This window comes from Saccopteryx leptura, chromosome 1 (genome assembly GCF_036850995.1).
Source record: "Saccopteryx leptura isolate mSacLep1 chromosome 1, mSacLep1_pri_phased_curated, whole genome shotgun sequence".
NCBI lineage: Eukaryota > Metazoa > Chordata > Mammalia > Chiroptera > Emballonuridae > Saccopteryx > Saccopteryx leptura.
This window is the reverse complement of record NC_089503.1, coordinates 104,041,154-104,063,275: the sequence shown is the minus strand read 5'-3', so window position 1 is coordinate 104,063,275 and position 22,122 is coordinate 104,041,154. Positions and strand designations below refer to the sequence as shown.

Genomic DNA, 22,122 nt, shown 5'->3' with positions numbered 1-22,122 from the left:
ATACAAAAGTGGGCGGTAGGTATAAAAAGGTTGACTACCCTGATCTAGAATAACTCAGATTGGAACCTTCCTCCACGCCTGTGGGGCAGCTGTGTTAGACTTGCTCTCTGGTACTGGCCACAAGCACTTCGCCTGAATGGTACGTGATGGTGTGGCAGCGCCACGTGTATATAGCCTATATAAGACTATGGTGCTTGCGCTGGAGAGAGATGGGGGATTGTGGGTGGCGGATTGTCTGCCTGCCACTATGAGGAGCCATTCTTGCTGTTTGTGTGCTGGAGAAGAGGTTTTCCCCTGCCTGTGTGCTTGTCCGCCATTGTGAGACTTTATTAAGTGGAATGGCCCTAACGCTTGGGGCTCCACAGTGCAGTTTCTCTACCATCTGCCAAATCCAATGTGGACCTGCCCGGCTTCCGCCACCTACACTGCAGTGCTGAACAAGAGGGTAACTCATTCATTCAATTAATCTTTATTGAACTCCCACTGAGCGCCAGATGCTGGGAATACTAAAACAAAATAAAACAAAATCCCTGCTCCCAAGCGATTCATGGTCTAATAATCCTGTCAAATTTACAGGGCTGGGGTTTGGAGGGAGGTCTGGGCTGATAGAGGTCCATGTAGCAGTAATCAAGATGGAAGTGACTTCTGAAGATGTGCAAGTGTCTGTGGTTGCTGAGTATATTGTTACTCCAGGTCTAAGGAAGAGCCCACTGGCCACGCCCGCCTATTGCTCCTGACCACGCCCACCCCTCCCTCTCGCCCCTGGTCACGCCCGGTAGACGCCCCGCCCCGCGTCAGTCCCGGCCCACGCACAGCCGCCATTTCCTCGCTTGACCGTTACAGGTTAGTGCCGCGGGGTGGTCCGGAGTGTGCCCTGCAATCTGGTGCTGATCTGACTGTCAGAGCCGAACAGAGAACGCTGGTTTGGGCCTCAGCAAATGGGGCGATTTCGGTTGCGGGCTGGGACCTCCACGGCAAGCGCAGATACTCAGGGACGCTACTGGGCGTTTGCCTGGCAACGGTGCCTCCGCCCCGCCTCTTGCGCCCCGCGGGGTGGGGCGAATGGGGCCCACGATTCTCCGGGCTCCCGCGCGGCTCCCCGCGGGCTGCGGCTGCTGCTGGGTGACATCCCCCTGGCGTGGCGTGGCGTTGCGCGGCGCTTCAGTGGGCTCATTGACCCGGCCCTGCGCGCTCTCAGATCTCTGCCCTGAGAGCACAGGGCGGAGCACCCTTGAGAGTTCCAGCCTTGCTTCAGCCCCTAGTAACTTTGGGCGAGTCAACTCTTCAGGAGGTCCCGTGGATGTGTAAAATGTTAGAGCTAGAAAGAATCCTAGCAGTCTTTTATTTAAGCCACACATCCTCATTCCCGTTTTATAGATGAGGGTGCCTCGTAGTTACCATCCATACCATGCCTGGAGTTTGAAATTAATTCTCAGAATAGCAAATGAAGTGTATTGTTTGCATAGAGTGAATGAGGACTCTGAGGCTCAGAGAGGTTGTGACTTTAGCTGAGGTCACACAGCCTGTCGTTGATGGAGTCTCAGAAATTGAGTAACTCACCCCTTATTTATGGCAGATTTCAAATTCCCAGTTACCGGTGCATTGCAAAGACTACTGAACCTCACTGTAAATCAGAGTCACCTGGGACGTGTTTGAAACTATCTAGTTCTGAATACTATTTCCGGTTTACTGACCAAGAAGCTCTGGCGCCAAGGCTGAGGAGTCTGTATATTTAACAAAATTTTGGATGACTTTTATGGTATGTGGATGAACCTTTTGGAACCACTTGGCACACCGTGCATCTTCTCACTGAGAACAACTGGGACATAAGCTAAAGCATGAGGAGAAGAGGAGGAGCTGGGGCATGGTGCTATCAGTTCTGATCCCTGCAGCTAACTTGTGCTTTCTCTCCACGCCTCAGAAACAAGCCAGGTTATATTTTAAACAGTTTTGGACCGTATTTCTGGTGTCCTGTTACATAGCCAGGTCCAAGCTTCTTGCTAAGCCAGTCTGTTATGATCCAAGTCAAGCATCTCTGGAAGTTTGTTAACTGCTCTCCTCCTGGTCCCCTTCCCCCCAGGTTTCCGAATCACAGCAGCTGACTTTGGCTTTGGAGAAACGTTTTGCAGGGTGCCTTCCCCAGTGGAGGGTGGACTGGAAGCTTTCTGGAGGTATCACCACAATCAGTGAGTGTCCCTTGGACTTAAAAAGCCGTCAGAGTGGAATAGATCACCCTGCTGTTATTTATGATATTTATAAACCCATCTTAAAAATAATTACTTGGCTCCTAGGAGGCTAATAAGCCTGACAGATTCTGTTTAAATGTTTCATTGTTATTAATTTTCATCATCTATACTGCCTCCCTCAGGGGTTCTGGTTCACAATGGCTGACGATCAAGAGAAAGACTTGCAGAAATTTCTTAAAAATGTGGATGAAATCAGTAAGTACTAGCGAATCATACACAAATTAAATTCTACTGTAGAGGTGGAGTGACTAAAAAGAAATGATTATTTCTGGGTTGCCTGACAGGTTTATGACTCTTAAGAAAAAAATAATTGAAATTAAAGTTATCAAGAAACAAGTAATATTTGAGCCTGAGGGTAGTATTTTTTGGCTGTTAATTGCCATCAGAGACGCTGTTACCATTAGAATTCTTGGAATTCAGGCTGACAGTCACATTTTGTTCTTCTCTTCCTTGTAGACTCAGGTCAAAATGAGCTTCTATTTCCCCATGGCCAGTGAGCCTAGCTGTTCCCTTTGAGATCGTTCAGAGGCGCTGTTGATCAGTTTGGGATCCCTCTTGTTTTATAGTAGAACCACTAATGTTTTTGAGCTGCAGAGGCAAAAATCAAGTGACTTTCCCTCGGGATTGATGAAATTGCACTGTGGCTCATGGGGTAGCCTTCTCCTGTCTCTCTCTAGGCAGGAAGACCCTCTTCCCCAGCTAGGACAGTGGGATCTCAGAGGATGTACTCTGATCCCACAGACCACATTGAAGAGATTCCAAAGCAGTCAGTTCCTATTCAAACTTCAGGGAGTTTTGTCTGAAGATAGTCATAAGCAAAGAAACAAACCTTACAAATCTGATAGAAATATATTGAAATCAGGCCCTGGCCGGTTGGCTCAGCGGTAGAGCGTCGGCCTAGCGTGCGGAGGACCCGGGTTCGATTCCCGGCCAGGGCACACAGGAGAAGCGCCCATTTGCTTCTCCACCCCTCCGCCGCGCTTTCCTCTCTGTCTCTCTCTTCCCCTCCCGCAGCCAAGGCTCCACTGGAGCAAACATGGCCCGGGCGCTGGGGATGGCTCTGTGGCCGCTGCCTCAGGCGCTAGAGTGGCTCTGGTCACAACATGGCGACGCCCAGGATGGGCAGAGCATCGCCCCCTGGTGGGCAGAGCGTCGCCCCATGGTGGGCGTGCCGGGTGGATCCCGGTCGGGCGCATGCGGGAGTCTGTCTGACTGTCTCTCCCTGTTTCCAGCTTCAGAAAAATGAAAAAAAATATATATATATATATATTGAAATCACTGCTTCCAGCAGGTTCTGTGGGGCCAAAACATAAAATAGTTTTTAAAATAGTTTGGGTAGGTAGGCCTGACCTGTGGTGGCGCAGTGGATAAAGCGTCAACCTGGAACGCTGAGGTTGCCGGTTCAAAACCCTGGGCTTACCTGGTCAAGGCACATATGGTAGTTGATGCTTCCTGCTCCTCCCCCCCTTCTCTCTCTCTCTCTCTCTCTCCTCTCTATAATGAATAAATAAAATCTTTAAAAAAAAAAGAAAGAAAAGGCCTGACCTGTGGTGGCGCAGTGGATAAAGCGTCGACCTGGAAATGCTGAGGTCGCCGGTTCGAAACCCTGGGCTTGCCTGGTCAAGGCACATATGGGAGTTGATGCTTCCAGCTCCTCCCCCTGTCTCTCTCTCCTCTCTGTCTCTCTCTCTCTCCTCTCTAAAATGAATAAATAAAAATAAAATAAAATAGTTTGGGTAACTTGATAAATGATATATTTATAATGTGTCCTCATCATAAGCCTCTCTCCCCGTCCCTCAATGCTGTGCCGTGGAGTTCTGCTCATCTTCCTCTTCAGTGATCTAATCAAAGCACATGGTTTTAACCACCACCTGTTTGCTGATGACCCTCATATCTCAGCTGGTTATGGGCCAGCTGCCATAACCACTGTGTCCCCCCACAATCACTGTACACTTAGTGCTTTTAAAATTGAGTTATCTCCTCCCCCTCTATCCTTGCAAGTAAAACCGGCTTTTCCTACTTTCAACTTCATTCTGGGTTCAGTAGGTGGCTCCCCACCTGTCCTGAAATTTAGAAGTCACATGGGACTCTTCCCATCGCTCAGTCCTCCTGTCAATCACCCATCAAGTTTGGCTACTTCCTACCAGCTTAGTCTTCTGCAGCCCTCCCTTTGTTCTTGTTCTCTTACACAGGCTATTTCAACAACCTTCTGATTGTTTTTCCTGCCTCCAGGCTTATACTCCCCACAGAGTAATGTATCTAAAATGCAAATGTAACCCAGACGCTTCTCTGCTTGGATTCTCTGCACAGTCACAAAACATTTCAAACTCTCACCAGGACTTCAGTCCTCCCATGACCTCACCTCACCTCTAGCCTCTCCCTAACCCACACTTATGCAGCAACAAGATGCTGTGAGTTCTCTAAACATGCTCTAATGGTTCATACTCTGCAGAGTATCTTTGTCACTCTGCTCTGCTTCCCCATCTTCCCTTACCTCTCATTGTCACTCAGCCTCTCCCTAACCCACACTTGGACAGCAACAAGATGCTGTGAGTTCTCTAAACATGCTCTAATGCAGGGGTCCCCAAACTTTTTACACAGAGGGCCAGTTCACTGTCCCTCAGACCGTTGGAGGGCCGCCACATACAGTGCTCCTCTCACTGACCACCAATGAAAGAGGTGGCCCTTCCGGAAGTGTGGTGGGGGGCCGGATAAATGGCCTCAGGGGGCTGCATGCGGCCCGTGGCCGTAGTTTGGGGATGCCTGCTCTAATGGTTCATACTCTGCAGAGTGTCTTTGTCATTCAGCTCTGCTTCCCCATCTTCCCTTACCTCTCATTCATACTCAAAAGTTCCTCAGGGACTGCCCAATAGGTATCTTCCTGTGATGATGAAACTGTTGTATAACCTACACTGTCCACTGTGGTAACCAGTAGCCACATGTAGTTAGTGAGCATTTGAAATATGGCTAGTGCTACTGGGAAACTAATTTCTAAATATCATTTCATTATAATTCAATTTTTGTAGCCACATGTATATGGATTCTATACCCTCATTTCTTGGGTTCTTGGTATGTATCCATTACTAAGCACTAGTGAGTATAGTAACAATTGTAGGAGGAAATGACCCAACGGAGGATAGACACTTCGATAACTTTATTAGAGGAAAAGAGAATTTATTAAAAGCTGGTGGAGCACACGGGCTAGTAGCTCCAAAGACACATGCTCCCCGAAGGTGATTTTCTTACAGGTTATATACCTTTTACAGAATACAGGTTTTCATGCAAGGGGCTCGTGACCACTTTGTCTCTAGAGCTCTGATGATGAACCTTTTTATAAAAACTGCCCACTCTTGCAGTGCTGGTCAACCTGGTCCCTCCCGCCCACTAGTGGGTGTTCCAGCTTTCATGGTGGGCCTAGTGGAGCAACCAGAGGGCTCAGTGATTGACCCACCGTGAAAGCTGGAATGCCCACTAGTGGGCGGGAGGGACCAGGTTAACCAGCACTGCAAAAGTGGGCGGTTTTTATAAAAAGGTTCGCCATCACGGGTCTAGAGGATGAGTTTAGGTGGGTTCAGAGGATAAGTGTTGGAATTTTTAAATTAACATGTAAATATTGTTTCTTAAAAGCATTTAAGAAAAGAAAAGGGGAAGGGGTTTTCAGATAAGTTCTATCTTATTTGCTCTGTGTAGCAAGTGTTCCCAGGCACCCTTTCAGAGAAATATAGGTAGTACATCTATAACTAGTTGACTCAGTTGCCCCTGCAGGCTCCTCTCCCTTGCATTCTTGTTTCTTCCTCCTCAGGGAAGGGGGGTAGGGGGCCTGACCTCTCCTTCCTTAGTGGTATCTACAGTCCAGTGGGGGAACAGACACTACCCAAGTAATTTCAAGTGTGATGATGTAGGATACAAAGAGTGACTTGCAAAGTGCGAGAGACTAATTCAGTGTAATTGGAGGTGTAAGGCCAGGGGCCACGGCCGTGGCCTTGCAGTTCTCATTGGATTTGGGTGTAGATGGTAAACAAACTGCGGAGCCAGAAAATGGTGGACCATTCCATTTATTAAAGGCTCATAACGGCGGACAAGCAAACAGGCAGGGAAGACCGCTTCCCTCTGACTCAGGGCTCCTAAGCCCCGACCCATTCTCCAGCTTTACCGGACTCATAGCACCACACCAACCTCAGCACTCTGCTCTCTCTGCACTCTCCAGCAAACAGCGGCCCCTCCCAAGGAAGAAGGTAATCCGGGCAATCTGCCACCCTGAGGGCAAGCACCGCAGGCAGCCTTCCATAGACTACACATGGCGAAGACCCAATACAAGAAGCAAACCTAAAAAAAAATACAATAAAATCACTTGTTTACCCAACAAGACGTATATTAGTCTGTTTGGACTACCGTACTACATATTTTTTCATAGTTCTGGAAGCTAGAAGTCCCAAGGTCAAGATTCTCCTCAAATTATTCTCTACGTTCAGTACAGTTTAGATCAAAATCCTAAATATGTTTTGTTTAGAATTTAACAACATCCGAACAGAAGAGCAAAGCTAAGAACAATCAATCAATAAATAAATAATAACCAAGACAATTTTGCAGAAAAATAAGGAGTGGGATAGCTCTTTCTATCAGATGGTCGAGGTTTATTATAAGACAGTGCTAATTATGCATGAATGTTTGGTGTTGGAAAAGTTGAGCAACCCCACAGTGTGGAATGAAGAGCCTAGAGCAGAGTCAGACCTGTAGATTAATACAGTAACAGGGATGGCACAGCACATCGATGGGGAAGGTGGGGACTCTTCAACAAAGTGTGTTAGTGCCCTACACAGACTCAACTCCAGGCAGATTAAATACCTCAGTGAGAAAAACAAAACTTTAAAACTTAGAGTACAACACAAGATAGTGTATTTGTAACCTTAAAATACTCAAAAGGCATTAATCATAAAAGAAAACTTTGGTGCATTTCACACATTAAAATTAAAAAGAAATTCTCTTCAACAATTCTCTTTAACAAAACAGATGAAAAGACAAAGCATTCCCAAAGACAGGATGTTTGCAAATACATAAAATCAGTTCAGAATATATTAACAAAACCTAATAAGTAAAAGACCAATAACCCAATAGAAAATTGGCCAAGAATAGGAGCAGGCAGTTCACAGAAAAGGAAATCAGAATGGCCTGCAGACTGATAAAAAGATGCTTGATTCCAATCATATTCAGAAAAATGTAAATGAAGACAATGAGACATTCCCATCCATAAGTGTGGCAACAATGTAAATATTTGACAGTAGTAAATGTGAGAAAGACTAAAGCAATGGAAACTCTTGTAGACAACTTGGAGTAAAAATCAATACAGCCATATTTTGAAGAATATGTCACATGTGCACAAGGAAATATGTACATATTCAATTTAGCATGCATTTTCTGTAGAAAAAATTAAAATGACAAAACCTGGATGTCCATCAATAAGAGAATGGATTAGCTATGGTATATGCAATAATTTCAGTGAATCACCTGGTACTATCTGTAGGTTGCAAAAGAAGGCACATTTTATAAAGCCATTTATTTAACATGATGTAATACCCACATATATATAAGTGTGAAATGCTCAGTCTTTGCCTCTGTCTTAGTTCTAGCCTGCATCGTTTCCATGACCTTCAGGCAAATAGCTCCTGCTATAGGTTGCTAATCGTTAGAGGAATTGTGCTCAAGGCTTGAGTTTTTGTAAGAATGGCCCCTTTCCAGAAGATGCCTCTCCCAAAGAGGTGGAGGAAGATATACATCAGGGGCTGGGAACCTATGGCTCGCGAGCCAGGTGTGGCTCTTTTGATGGCTGCATCTGGCTCACAGACAAATCTTTAATAAAAATAATAATGTTAAAAATGTAAAACATTCTCATGTATTACAATCCATTCATTTCCTACCACTCATGTTCATGGTTGCGGGTGGCTGGAGCCAATCACAGCTGTCCTCCAGGACAACAAACACCAAATTTTTATTGGATAATGCATAACGTACACGGGTTGTTGTATGGCTCTCATGGAATTACACTTTTTTTTTTTTACAGGGACAGAGGAGAGAGTCAAAGAGAGGTTTAGACAGGGACAGACAGACAGGAACGGAGAGAGATGAGAAGCATCAATCATCAGTTTTTCGTTGTGACACCTTAGTTGTTCATTGATTGCTTGCTCATATGTGCCTTTACCGTGGCCCTTCAGAAGACCGAGTAACCCCTTGCTCGAGCCAGCGACATTGGGTCTAAGCTGGTGAGCTTTTTGCTCAAGCCAGATGAGCCTGCGCTCAAGCTGGCAACCTCAGGGTCTCGAACCTGGGTCCTTGGCATCCCAGTTCGATGCTCTATCCACTGCACCACTGCCTGGTCAGGCACGGAATTACATTTTAAAATATGTGGTGTTCATGGCTCTCTCAGCCAAAAAGGCTCCCGACCCCTGATATACAAAATACAGAGTGTCCGTAAAGTCATGGTGCACTTTTGACCGGTCACAGGAAAGCAACAAAAGACAATAGAAGTGTGAAATCTGCACCAAATAAAAGGAAAATCCAGTTTCTGTAGGATGATGTGGCAGCATGTGCGCATGCACAGATGATGATGTAACACCATGTATACAGCGGAGCAGCCCACGGCCATGCCAGTTGAGATGTGGACATACAGAGGAAAGTTCAGTGTGTTCTGTGGCTCGCTAAATTCAAATCAGTGACCAAAGTGCAACGTGAATATCGGTGTGTTTATAACGAAGCACCACCACGTAGGAATAACATTACTCGGTGGGATAAGCAGTTGAAGGAAACCGGCAGTTTGGTGGAGAAACCCCGTTCTGGTAGGCCATCAGTCAGTGACGAGTCTATAGAGGCTATACGGGATAGCTACCTAAGGAGCCCTAAAAAATCTGTGCATGAGCCCACATTGAACTGCACTGAATAGGTATGAAACTGGGAGAGTTTTCCTTTTATTTGGTGCAGATTTCACATTTCTATCGTCTTTTGTTGCTTTCCTGTGACCGGTCAAAAGTGCACCATGACTTTATGGACACACTGTAGTAGTGTCTGTTATCAAAGATTTACAGGAGACTTAAGACTGGACTCAGATTGTCAGGGGAACAAAAAGATTTAGAGATTGTGTGCTCTTCCTCAGATCCCTGTCAGTGCCCAGACGTCTGGGTTTGTTGGTCTCCTCTTGCCCCTCCGTTTTTCCTTCCCTTGATTTAAAGGAAGCCTAAATATTTGGCTTGGAAAAGATGGATTTGAGGAACCTGTCAGTCTCCCATATTCTCACGTGGGTGTCTTCTTGATCAATAAATCTATTCTTATTCCGAACTCTGATGTTTTGAATATTGGCCTTTAAAGTGTCGGGCAGATGTACTTTTGGACCAGTAACAAATACACAAATATTCTAGTAGATCATAAGAAATGGTCACAAATTCTTTTCCTCCCATCAAGAATGGTCTGTTGCTCCATCTCCTGAATCTGGGTTGCCCACGTGACTGTTTGGCCAAAGGGATGTTTGTTAACATGACATAAGACTTCCAGCATAGGTAAATGCAGGGAGGGACTCACATCCTCCCACATCCACATCAGAATTACAGCTAAATTACAGAACAACCATCATGCAGAATTGCCTGAAATCTAACTGAATAGAAGCCCTACAACTAGGGATTTAAAGAAGCCACGTGGTAGGAGGGGCAAAGATGAGGACTGGGCTGGCCCCACACCCATGTATGGTGGATAAGAATGAGGAGGGAGCCTGAGCAAGTGGTGGCTCAGTGGGTAGAATGTTGACCTGGGACGCCGAGGACCCAGGTTAAAAACCCTGAGGTCGATGGCTTGAGCATGGGCTCAGCAGCTTGAGTTCAGTGTAGCCGGCTTGAGTGTGGGATCATTGACATGATTCCATGGTTGCTGGCTTGAACTCAGAGGTTGCTGTCTTGAAGCCCAAGGTCACCAACTGTCCCAATAGAGAGCCCAAGCTCTACGTTGATCAGGTGTCCTCAATTTGACTTCCCCGCACAGTGGGACACTCCTGCTTAACAGCAGGGCTGGCAGCCTCTTCGAGACTACTCTTGAGGCGGCTATGAGGATTCTACTCATCAGTGCCGACACCAACTGCCACCAGAGGAAAGACACAACCAACACACAAATTAGTTGCAAGAATCACACAGGCAGTTTATTACTCATGAATCTTTTTTGGGTGTGCCTGGGTACAACTTAAGGGGGCCCTGTCGGCATGCTCCTCTTGACTGTCCTTGGTCAGAGTGGCATGGAGACAGTCCACGTTCAACGTTGGAGTCTGGGTGACTGACCACAGCAAGGGGGGCCCTTAGCTTTAGTACCTTTTCTGGCTTATACCTTCTAACAGATGTCAATCTACAGGATTATCACCTCAAACCACCTTCTTGGGAGTTCCACTCAGGGAGCCCTTTTTATGTTAATGTACTGAAATGTTACCTCAAGCCACTTTTAAGGTGTTCCTAGGAAAGCTTCTTGTTTATGTTAACCTACAGAGTTATGATATCAAGCTACTTCTTATCTGTATATAACTTCACACACACACTAACTGGACCCTGCATGAAAGGTAGAGTCTGTTTATCATATCTGTACACACTGTATTAATTCCTATCCAGACAGCATAACTATTTAATTTCCTTAGTTGCTTTTAATATTATATCCTAATTATTTCTATATATCTTCCATGTTTTTCTATATTTCTATATATTATAACATTATATTACTGCAGTATTGACTTGAGCCCAAGGTTGCTAGCTTGAGAAATGGGTCACTGGTTTGGCTGGAGCCCCCTCGTTAAGGCACATATGAGAAGCAATCAATGAACATCTAAAGTGACACAACTACAAGTTGATGCTTCTCATCTCTCTCACTCCCCACCTCTCTTTCTCTTGCTTAAAATGGGAAGGATATCTTGGTTTGGAAGGTCCCCACTGAGGAGCAGGGTTCCTTTAACTTGTGGCTGTAAAAACGAGCAGGAATTGTGGCTGAGTGAGACAGAGGCTGCTGGAGTCCCATTCAGTTCCTCTTCAAAGGCCCAAACATGGACTTACTCTGTCTCACTCTTTCTGAGATACAGCTTGAACGGAACCTGGACATATGGGGAAGAAAAGAAGTGTCTAGCATCAGTCCCAGAGCTAGGGGCAGCTTTATCCCAGACAATAACATGCTCAGAGAGGCCACTCCCCACCCTACCCTACCCCACCCCACACTGAGATAGCAGACAGGTGCAAGATCTGAGTCTCCATCAACTTGGGTATCACTGTTTGCCCTGCCCTTCTTTAAGAAATGGGGAGATGTTGGCTAAGGGATATAAACTTCCAGTTATGAGTAAGTTGTATTGATGTAATGTGCAGCATGGAGAGCAGCTCCCAAATGTTTCTAACACACACACACACACACACACACACACACACACACACACACACACACACACACACAACAATTATATGAGGAGATGGATGGATATATTAACTTCCCTTATTATGGGAGTCATTTCACAAATGTATCAAAGCATCATGTAGTACCCCTTAAACTTATACAAGGTTACATGTCAATTATATCAATAAAGCTGGAAGAAATGGAAGTTCTTCCCTGCACATGCCTACACTGTCCTTTCTAGCGAACAGTCTTTCCCCACTGAAGACCTTGTTTGAATGGTTCATGTCTGATTTGTTCTCCAGCCAGTTTAATCCAGGAAATGAATTCTGATGACCCAGTTGTACAAGAAAAAGCTATCCTCAACACAGAAAAGAGACTTCTGCTCACAGAGGAAGACCAATGCAGGACCACCTTGAACAAGACCATGATCAGTCCTCCACAGGCTCCTACAAAGGTTTCCTTTATCCATTATGGACTTCTCTAAATAGATACAGTGAGGGGGTCTGCAACGACCAGGCTAAGTGGTAACATAATCTCAGACTGGTGAGGCCAAAATCATCTTGTACTTTTAGACTTACTAGAGATTTTCCATAAGGAAGTATAAACTCTGGTTGGTTTTTTTCTTGCTCCTGAGTCATCTTTAACTAACCTTTTGGGTTTTTAATGAAAATTTGGCCTCTCCACCCCCTTATACGTGATCACATTTAAGCTGTACTGTTAGGGTATATACTTATATGTCTAACTCCTATAGTCTCGGTTGGGGGTCCCTTGATCTGGTTGGTCACCCTTGTTTTTGCAGACTTAGCCCCATGACACCTGTGCCCATATTCAGATCTCTTCATTGAAAGGAGGTCCCCTTCTCTGTAACAGAAAATGCCCTACTCCCCATTGTGACAGATGCCTCCTTGGTTTTGTATGCTCATAAGTGTTGTTGTTTTAATTTGTTTCTTTGTTTTCATGATAACCTGTGCCCTGCAGAATGCAGATGAAATAAGCTCAGGTAAGAACAGCATCTCTCTTCCCAAGGTGTAATATTTATTTAGGTTTTGTGCTTATTGACCACAGCTTCCAGAATCTTACATTGTAGCCTCTTGGGTTTACAGACAACCCATGAACAAAAATCTACTGATCACCTGGTTCTGTTACTGGTGGTCCGGCTCCGGGGGTTTTCTCTTTCCTCCTGGCCAATCTTTTTTGTAAACTGAATTCAGTTATTTTGTATCTTCCAGTTTTACTCTTAGCTGCTCAAGGACTCCAGATAGGTTCTCTGTTGCTCAGCTCAGAAGCTCATTATGCTAAATGGAACAAAAAAAGTCAGTCTGTAGGGAAAAACTCTTTTTAAAGGCATAATTCAGATTTGAAGCCTAGATCTAGCCATCGTGTATAATAACACATCCCACAGATCATCACCATATCAAGTTAAGAAGATGTCACTTTAGTTATGGGTGTGTGCGTGTGCCTACATGCGAATGCTTGAGAGGTGTGGCCGCAAAGCTCTGAAGTAGCTTTCTTCTGAACAGGAGATAAAGAACTGCTTGTAATATTAGATTTCTCTTTTTAATATTTGAAATTGCTGTGTTGTCAGAAGCCTTCCTGGCATCTGTGGAGAAGGATGCAAAGGAACGTGCCAGGAGAAGGAGGGAAAACAGAGTCTTAGCAGACGGTAATTGTCGTCTTCACTGTTTCATAGCTGGGGTGATTTGTGCAAGCGCGAGCACCCAAGTCTATCTGCTGATGTCTGAGGACATAGAGAATCTCAGTAGGTGGGTGCGTGGTGGGCCTACTGGCCAGGCGGAAACCACGGGTGGTCTGTCCTCTGTCCCTGACACAACAAATGGAGCAGGACGTAGCTGTCAGTCAGCCTCCACAGTCCAGTCTCTTTCTAAAGCATATGGTGGACTTAGCAGGTCAGATTGGGCAGTACTAAGCAATACTTGGGATGTAGGGAGGGATGGGGATGAGGCACCATGACTAGGGCAGAGATGAAGAAATGAAAAAGAACAATGAAACAAGAAAATGAAGGTATGAAAAGGGAGAAGGGAATGAATGGGCAGGTTATGTGTTTGGCAGGGACCACGCATGACAGAAGAATGCTTTCTGCATTGATTTTATACCACCCAGTGGCACGTGACCTGCAGAGCCAAATGATACTGTATTTGCTGGGAATTAGTTATTTGACCCTTTTAATGAAACATTGGGTCTGTAGACATGGTCTTTGTGGCAAGCTTGGAGTGGTTCTCAGACTTGAGGCAGAAACGTTTACTTTTTCTGAGAAGCCACTTAGAAGACTTGGGGCAGATCTGTAGGAAAAAGTCCTTAAAGAAGCCAATCCTGAAATATCTGTAGAGAGAAATAAGTGATGGGTCCCCTTTGAACTGATGCAAACTATGACCTTCAAAGTGGAGTTGAGAAATCAGGGGGATAGAGTCTGAAAGCATTTTCCAATGTGTGGGGAGAACTTACCTATGTGACTCATTCCCACAGCTCTGAAAGAAAAGGGGAATGAAGCATTTGTCAGAGGTGATTATGAGACTGCTATCCTCCACTACAGTGAGGGTTTGGAGAAGCTGAAGGACATGAAAGTGCTGTATACCAACCGAGCCCAGGTCAGTGAGCCGATAGTGTGTCCACAGGGGTTCTTGGAACAGAGCCCCAAAACTTGTGAAATCGGGGGAAAATTTCACAAGTTTTTCCCCCATCGCTGGGGAGTACCAGCGATGTGAGAACCACCGGCTCTGTTTGGGGTGTGGTGGAGGCTGATTTGTGTGGTGCATTGCCAATTTCCATGGTGTAAATACTCTCACCATGGGTCAATTTCAAGCTACCAATCTGAAGTCATTGAAGGAGTACATGATAAGGGCTATGCATAACCAGTCCTCTCTCCATGTGAGTCAGCACCAGCATGCCACTGGTGGTGACCAGGTACTTTTTCCATGCGTACAAAGAAGGAGACTAGTGAAATGATTATCTGACGGTCAGTGTATGTCTGCAGCAAGACCTGTGAGAGATGAACTTGATGCCGTGTAATTTACAAGAGAAGGAGTCCCCATCAGCCCCAGTTTTTGGAACTTGAGATTAAGAAGGTCTTGCTGTATGGTATGTTGAGGAAGTGTTGAAACCAAGACACAGGACCTTAAGAGGCAAACAGTTTGGGAGGTGTAGGGTGGTTGCCATGGCCATGCAGGTTCTCGTTGGATTCAGGCAGACAGTGAAGGAACTGTGGAGCCAGAAGATGGTAGGCCATTCCGTTTATTCAGGTCTCATAATGACCGACAAGCATACAGGCAGGGAAGACCACTTCCCTTTCTCCCAACTCGGACCCCACCAGTCTCAGCAGTCCCCAGCCAAACAGGCCTGGTGGATATCAGGGCTCCCAAGCCCTGACTGGATCTCCAGTTCTACAACCCAGACTTATTCTCCAGACTCACCCTCTGGACTCTCTTCTCTCTCTCTCTCTCTCTCTCTCTCTGCACTCTGTATTCAGCTCTCTCCAGCCAAAACCAGCTGGGGGGAAAATCCCCTTCTCCAGCAAACAGTAGCAAACAATCCCCCCTCTCATGCAGGAAGTCAGTCCACAATTTACAATCTGCTGCCCCGACGGCAAGCATACAGCAGGCTTCCATAGACTATATACACATGGCACTGCCCCAATTCAAGCAGCAAATTTAAAAAAAATTTGTTTGCCCAACATTCCACCCCTTTTATTTCACAATCTACACCACAGTTATCCCTGTGTGGGGAATGAGGCACATTCCATAAACAAACAAACTATAGCAACAGCACAAGCTATACAATTACAACAATTACAAAAGTGCCCTTCACAGTGTCTCCCTGAGCACTCTTTCCGGGGTGCAACCTGAAGGCCCATCTCTAGCCCCCTACTCCATGGTAGGTAGGAGGGCCTGAATAGTCTGGGCTGTGTCCATGGAAACCTCAAAGTGTCCTTGGTGCATCTCTCCAACCAGATGAGAGCAGCTTTCCGGTGCAGGAGGGCCTCCACCAGAGCTGCCCCCACCCCCCATCAGGGCCTCTCATACTGTCCAAAGGCAGCATGTCCATCTAACAAGGGAGCTGGTGCTTCCCTCTGGTTGCAGTCCTAAGAGTCAGTCCACAATAGACAGCCCAGCTGTGCAAATCACCAAGGTAAAGGTTCATTACAGGCAACTAGGTTCACATAGGGCCTCAGGCCTCCCCCCTCATCCCTGCCATCTCAGCAGCTCTGAAGAGCTCCCCAAGGAGGAGCACATGGCAACAGTGGCCAGCCTCTCCACCTCTGCTCCAGAGAGCAGGATGCCATCCACCCGTATGCTCCACAATAGCAGCAAGCCTACCAGGGGCTCAGTAGGTACTCTTTGCTGCTGAGTTTTTACCTTCTGGATGACCTCTGGCAAAGCTCTGAGTGTGCAGATGGTAGCTGCAGCCCGAGCCTCCTCATCCTCAGAAGAGGAGCTGGAAACACCTGCTCGCACTAACTCAGAGCCACTCCGCCAGCACAGCTCCATCTTTGGCTCTCGGCCTGAAGCTCAAACCGGTTATTCCTCCAACAGCTGCCACCACCAACGTTCAACTTCCAGAGCACACCGCAACTCGTGAACCCATTCAACCTCCTTCTCCAGATACCGTTCCAGTTCCAATCACTATTGGTGCTCAGCCTGCATCTGCAGCTCTCGAACCTGGTCGGCCTCCTTCTCCAGTTCAAGCTGTTGCTGCCACTCAGTTTGCAGCTCATTCTGGAGCTCTTGACCTTGGGCAGCCTCTTGCAGGGCTGTAAAAATCAGCCAGCCCACGGTCCCCAAAAGGAAAGCCACGGGGAACCATACACTGGGGAGCAACCACCAGTCCTCTACCCCACCCCTCAAGGACGGCTCCATACAAGTCTAATCTGAGTCCTGCCAGGTGTGCCAGATGTAGGGCCAGTGCCGTGTCGGTCATCAGGTCCTCACTTTCTCATTGTATTTGGCCAGATGGAAAAGGAACTGTGGAGCCAGAAGATGGTGGGCCATTCCGTTTATTCAAGTCTCATGCTGGGAGATGAGCAAACAGGCAGGGAAGACCACTTCCCTCTCTCCCATCTCAGGACCCCACCAGTCTCAGCAGTCCTCAGCCAAACAGGCCTGTTAGATATCGGGGCTCCAAAGCCCCAACTGGGTCTCCAGTTCCACAACCCGGACTCATTCTCCTAACTCACCCTCCAGACTCACCCTCAGGACTCTCTCTCTCTCTCTCTCTCTCTCTCTCTCTCTCTCTCCCTCCCTCTCTCTCTCTCTCTCCAACAAAACAGGCTGGGGGAGAAAACCCCTTCTCTAGCATCAGTAACAAGCAGTGGCTGCTCCCAAGCAGGAAGGCAATCGGCAATTTGCAATCTGCTGCCCTGAGGGCAAGCAGCCAGCCTTCTATAGACTATACACACAGAGCACTGCCCCAATACAAGGAAGAAAACTTGAAAAACATTTGTTTATCCAACAGGAGGTAACAGTGATTTTTAATGATGAGTAAATCCAAGCACAGCACAACCTCATTAGTATAGTGGTTTAAGTCAGGCCAGAGTTGAGATGTCCTTTACCTAATCCCATATGTGGAGGAAAATCTGTTCTAAAGCCACAGTTGCTAAATACAACATCCAAAGGTTGATTTAGCAGTGTACTCTTTATCACCCTAACAAGATCATAAACTTTTTAAGGACAAAAACTGCCATATACCTTCCCCCTTACTGCTTTATGGCAGATGCTGAATAAATCCTTGTTAAGTTACATAACACTGAAGGCACAATAAGTCCATTTAAGGGAATTAAGTTTCTATTGACAATTCAAAAGAAACATTTAAATGTAAACAATTAATATAATAATTATAGTTCCATTTTATTTGTCCAGTAAATATGTCTCTGAAACATTTACCTACTGGTGCTGAACAAGACTAAACAACTCTTGTTAGTCTTAAGTTATTTGAAAGCAGTAAAATTGAATCGCTTTTAAAATGTTATGTACTTCCAGACATATCTAATTCAAATAGTCTGTACCCTGATTTATCTAGATTAGTTACATTTTTACTGTACTCAAATTTAAACAGCACTTTGATTAGCTGTGGAGAATCCATTAGGAATGATTGTAGATAAAAATAAGTAAATGCGATGGAAGCTTCAGGGAAGCAGTTCCTCCCAGCTCTCCCAGAGAGAAAGCCGATTTGGAGGCGAATAAGTGGAAAATGTGCTGACTGTTGTTACAAAATCATTTCAATCGCTGACTATTTTTAAAATGCGTCCCTGTTTGCATGCAGCGTTAGAAAACACTTAATAAGGACCCTGTGAACCCAGTGTTTCTGCTTCTAAGAGAGAAAACCTTCCCTTTGATTGCTTTGTTTCTGTCCTGGAGCAAATGTTGTGACCAATAGATTGCTGGTGTGATTTAGATAAATCATTGGGAAAAAGTAGTTCTCAAAATGTGGAAAAGCAGGAAGGGGATGGAGAAGTAATATAGGGTAGTGGTCCCCAAACCTGGGGCCGCAGACCGGTACCGGTCCATGGGCCATTTGGTACCGGTCCGCAGAGAAGAATAAATAACTTACATTATTTCCATTTTATTTATATTTAAATCTGAACAATGTTTTATTTTTAATGAATGACCAGATTCCCTCTGTTACATCCGTCTAAGAAGACTCACTCTTGACGCTTGTCTCAGTCACGTGATACATTTATTCGTCCCACCCTAAAGGCTGGTCCCTGAAAATATTTTCTGACATTAAACCGGTCTGTGGCCCAAAATAGGTTGGGGACCACTGATACAGGGTATTGAATCCAAGCTTTAAAAAGAACAAAAGAAAAAAAAATAAAAGGCTGTAGAAAAGTTGTGGAAGCCCCCACCTAAGCCATTTCAGAATCTGTGTCCTGAAGAACAATATCATGAAGTCATGGCTACCATTGTCCAGAATGATGTTGGCTTCTGCCTCACATACGTCCTCATCCTCTGATTTTCAAATGCAACCCCAAACTCTTGAAGAACGATGGTGTTTTGTAGAACAGAAAGCTAAATACAACGTCCAAAGGTTGATTTAGCAGTGTACTCTTTATCACCCTAACAAGATCATAAACTTTTTGATTGTTAACTTCAATCAGTACAGAATCAAAGTTACTGAAGCAGCTTCTTCCTGTCCACACAGAAAGCCATACTACAGGGACTCACTAACGGGCCATCACCTGCTATCTCCTCACTTTGGTGGAATGTTGCATTCTGACACTGACCCCACAAATGGCTTGCCCAAATAAGTATCTTGGGTTTATTGTTAAGAATGTCACAGGGCCCTGGGGCAGTTTACATCATGGGCAAGGCTATGTGGAGAATCAGCTCTGCTGGTGGAAACTGATGGGTCTCTGGAAAGCCACCCATCCCCCAGGGGCCTGGTTTTCCTCTCTTAGAATGGGGTGATCATTGCTGCTTTTTAGGAAACGTTTCAAAAGAAGAGTGCTTAAAGTCTATTTAGTGCAATTAATAAGAGTATATTGACCACCAGTTGTGTCTAATAATTAACACAAAAGGCACAGTGGTCATCGTACTTGCTGTTAACCAGCCTTCCACTTGTTTACTTGCCGCTAGTTCTTTGAAACTGTAAGGGAACTGAATTCAGTTTAGTTGGAGTGGATCACAGAATTCATATTAATTCTCGATTTTCCAGATTTTCCCCAATTTGGGGGAATATCGAAAGAATACCAAGGGCGCATGGAGATGCTCTAACTCTTAAACGGCAGCCATCTCTTGTATCTTCCTTGCTGTGCTCAAGACGAAGGATGAACTCTTTCTTTATCATATTTTTTTTGGTAACAGCTTTATTAAAATATAACTGACATACAAGTGTACACTCATTTAAAGTGTATAGTTCAATGGATTTTAGTACATTCACAGAGTTGTACAACCATCACCACAATCAATTTTAGAACATTTTCATTATCCTAAAAAGAAACCCCCTAAACAGCTACCCCCCACCCTGACTCCCTTTCTCCCCAAGCCCCCACCCCAGGCAACCCCACTAATCTACAGTAAGTCCAGTTTCTGCAACTTTGAGCAAGATGACAAATAAGAAGCCAGCTTTACCACAGTCTAATTTATGTAAACCATTTAAGGTCCCACGGCATCTCACCAACATGATAGCAAAATAACATTTAACAAAACTAGGTATGTGTTATTTGAGAACTTGCTGAACCTTCTGTCTCTATGCATCTGCTAATTCTGAGCATTTCATATAAGTGAAATCATAAAATATTTTACCTATTGTGTCCAGCTTGTTTTGTTTTTTTGACAGGGACAAAGGGAGAGTCAGAGAGAGGGACAGATGGGGACAGACAGGAAGGGAGAGAGATGAGAAGCATCAATTCTTCATTGTGGCACCTTAGTTCAATGATTGCTTTCTCATATGTGCCTTGATGGGGGGAAGGTGCTACAGTACAGTGAGTGACCCCTTGCTCAAGCCAGTGACCTTGGGCTTCAAGCCAGTGACCATGGGGTCATGTCTACGGTCCCACGCTCAAGCTAGCAACCCTGCACTCAAGCCAGATGAACCCATGCTCAAGCCAGTGACCTTGCAGTTTCAGACCTGGGTCCTCTGCATCCTAGTCTGATGCTCTGTCTACTGCACCACTGCCTAGACATGTGTGTCCAGCTTCTTGAGCATAATGTTTCCAAGGTTCATCCATGTTTAAAAATGTCTCAGTACCTCATTCCTTTCTATTACTGAATAAAATATCATTTGTGATACACCACATTCTATTTCTCCATTTATCAGTTGACGGTCATTTGAGTTGCTTCTATTTCTTGACTGTTATAAATAATGCTGCTATAAACATTTGTTTATACAAGCTTTTGTTTGTGTGTTGTGTTTGAACATATGTTTACAGTCCCATTGGGTATATACCCAGGAGTGATATTGCTGGATCATATGGTAACTATGTGTTTAATTTTTTAAGGAACTTTTCCAAAGTGGTTAAATCATCTTACATTCCCACAAGCTGTGTATGATGATTCTGATTTTTGTACATTCTTGCCAACACTTGTTATTAATCTTTTTTATTCCCTTTATCGTTTGGTTTCCTTCTGGAATATTCACAAGGGTGGACTCTAGACGCTGGCTCTTCCTTTATAGATGTTTTTAGTGCTGTGTATTATCTATTGCCCCTCCAGATACTTCTCTGCCCTGCTCTGTGCACTGAGGGACGACCTCTGGGGCCAGTTCCTTGCCTTCCCTGCTTTGTAGCTTCCATTCAGGTTCAGCCAATGAGATCAGAAGGAAGGAAAACAGTGACATTGGGGTATTTGCTCTCCTGGCTTTGGCCCTCCTGAAGGCCGCAGCTCCTATTAGGCAGCATTCACAAAGCTGTCCTCTCTTGTTCTATTTATTGCTTCTCCTCCTGCCCCTGCAGTTCTAGCTATTGGTAACAGCTATCCGCTGTGACTAGCCCCGGTGTTCTGTAACATTCCTGTTGGTTTCCCTAAGCCATCTGTTTCCTTCTAGGACCCGGATGATACCAGTAGGGACCAGTCACTTCTCCTCCACCCTTGGACTGCTCTGTCTTTGTTAACTAAAGACTGCTTGCTACAGAGTTGTGTGTGAATATCAGGTATTTGTGTCATTACAGGCTTATATAAAACTTGGGGAGTACCAGAAGGCACTAGTGGATTGTGACTGGGCTCTGAAGGTAAGATATTTCCTTTTCCACATGATGGAGTTGGTCTTGCATGGGTCAGATGCTTCAGTCCTGAAGTAACTAGAGGGGAAAGGTTATAGGTGCTGCAGTGAGAGCCTCAGCTTCCTCATCTATAAAACAGGTAGAATAGAATTGCTTTGAGGGGCCTGACCAGGCGGTGGTGCAGTGGATAGAGAGTCAGACTGGGATGCGGAAGACCCAGGTTCGAGACCCCGAGGTCGCCAGCTTTAACGCAGGCTCATCTGGTTTGAGCAAAAGCTCACCAGCTTGGATCCAAGGTCGCTGGCTCGAGCAAGGGGTTACTCTGTCTGCTGAAGGCCTACGGTCAAGGCACATATGAGAAGGCAATCAATGAACAACTAAGGTGTCGCAATGTGCAACAAAAAACTAATGATTGATGCTTCTCATCTCTCCGTTCCTGCCTGTCTATCCCTCTCTCTGACTCTCTCTCTGTCTCTGTAAAAAAAAAAAAAAAAAAAAAGAATTGCTTTGAGGGTTATGATAACGTACATAAAATACCTGCCTTTGAGTAAGGACTCAGAGAAGCTGCTGTTGATATTGGTTTTTCATGGTTTATATTACCAAGGCTCATCCTTTGCTGTTGTGTTAGCAGATGCTTTGTTCTGTGCAATGGTGGTAACGCCCCCTTCACCTTTTAGAGCCAATGGGAGCTTGTTCCTGCAGTGTTCTTCCTCATGAGTTTGTGCTTCCCCCTCCAGCTCTAGTAATTTGGAAATGTATTATAGCACCCCCTATGTGTAGAGGATTAACTGGAAGAAAGAATTCCTGTTGTTC

General features: G+C 45.3%; 1 protein-coding gene across 6 annotated transcripts in view; it reads left to right on the top strand.

Moving 5' to 3' along the window:
* Positions 1 to 790: 790 nt before the first annotated feature.
* Positions 791 to 22,122, top strand: part of TTC12 (tetratricopeptide repeat domain 12) — a 56,346-nt gene continuing 35,014 nt past the window's right edge. Inside the window, exons 1-9 of one of the 6 annotated variants that reach the window (XM_066372931.1) lie at positions 791 to 843; positions 1,577 to 1,759; positions 2,081 to 2,171; positions 2,369 to 2,441; positions 11,942 to 12,093; positions 12,618 to 12,639; positions 13,225 to 13,302; positions 14,124 to 14,245; positions 21,259 to 21,318. In XM_066372931.1, coding sequence (XP_066229028.1) covers positions 2,384 to 2,441; positions 11,942 to 12,093; positions 12,618 to 12,639; positions 13,225 to 13,302; positions 14,124 to 14,245; positions 21,259 to 21,318 — 492 coding nt within the window. In that variant the 5' untranslated portion in view covers positions 791 to 843; positions 1,577 to 1,759; positions 2,081 to 2,171; positions 2,369 to 2,383. The other 5 variants (XM_066372940.1, XM_066372899.1, XM_066372914.1 and 2 more) reach the window with 5 other exon arrangements.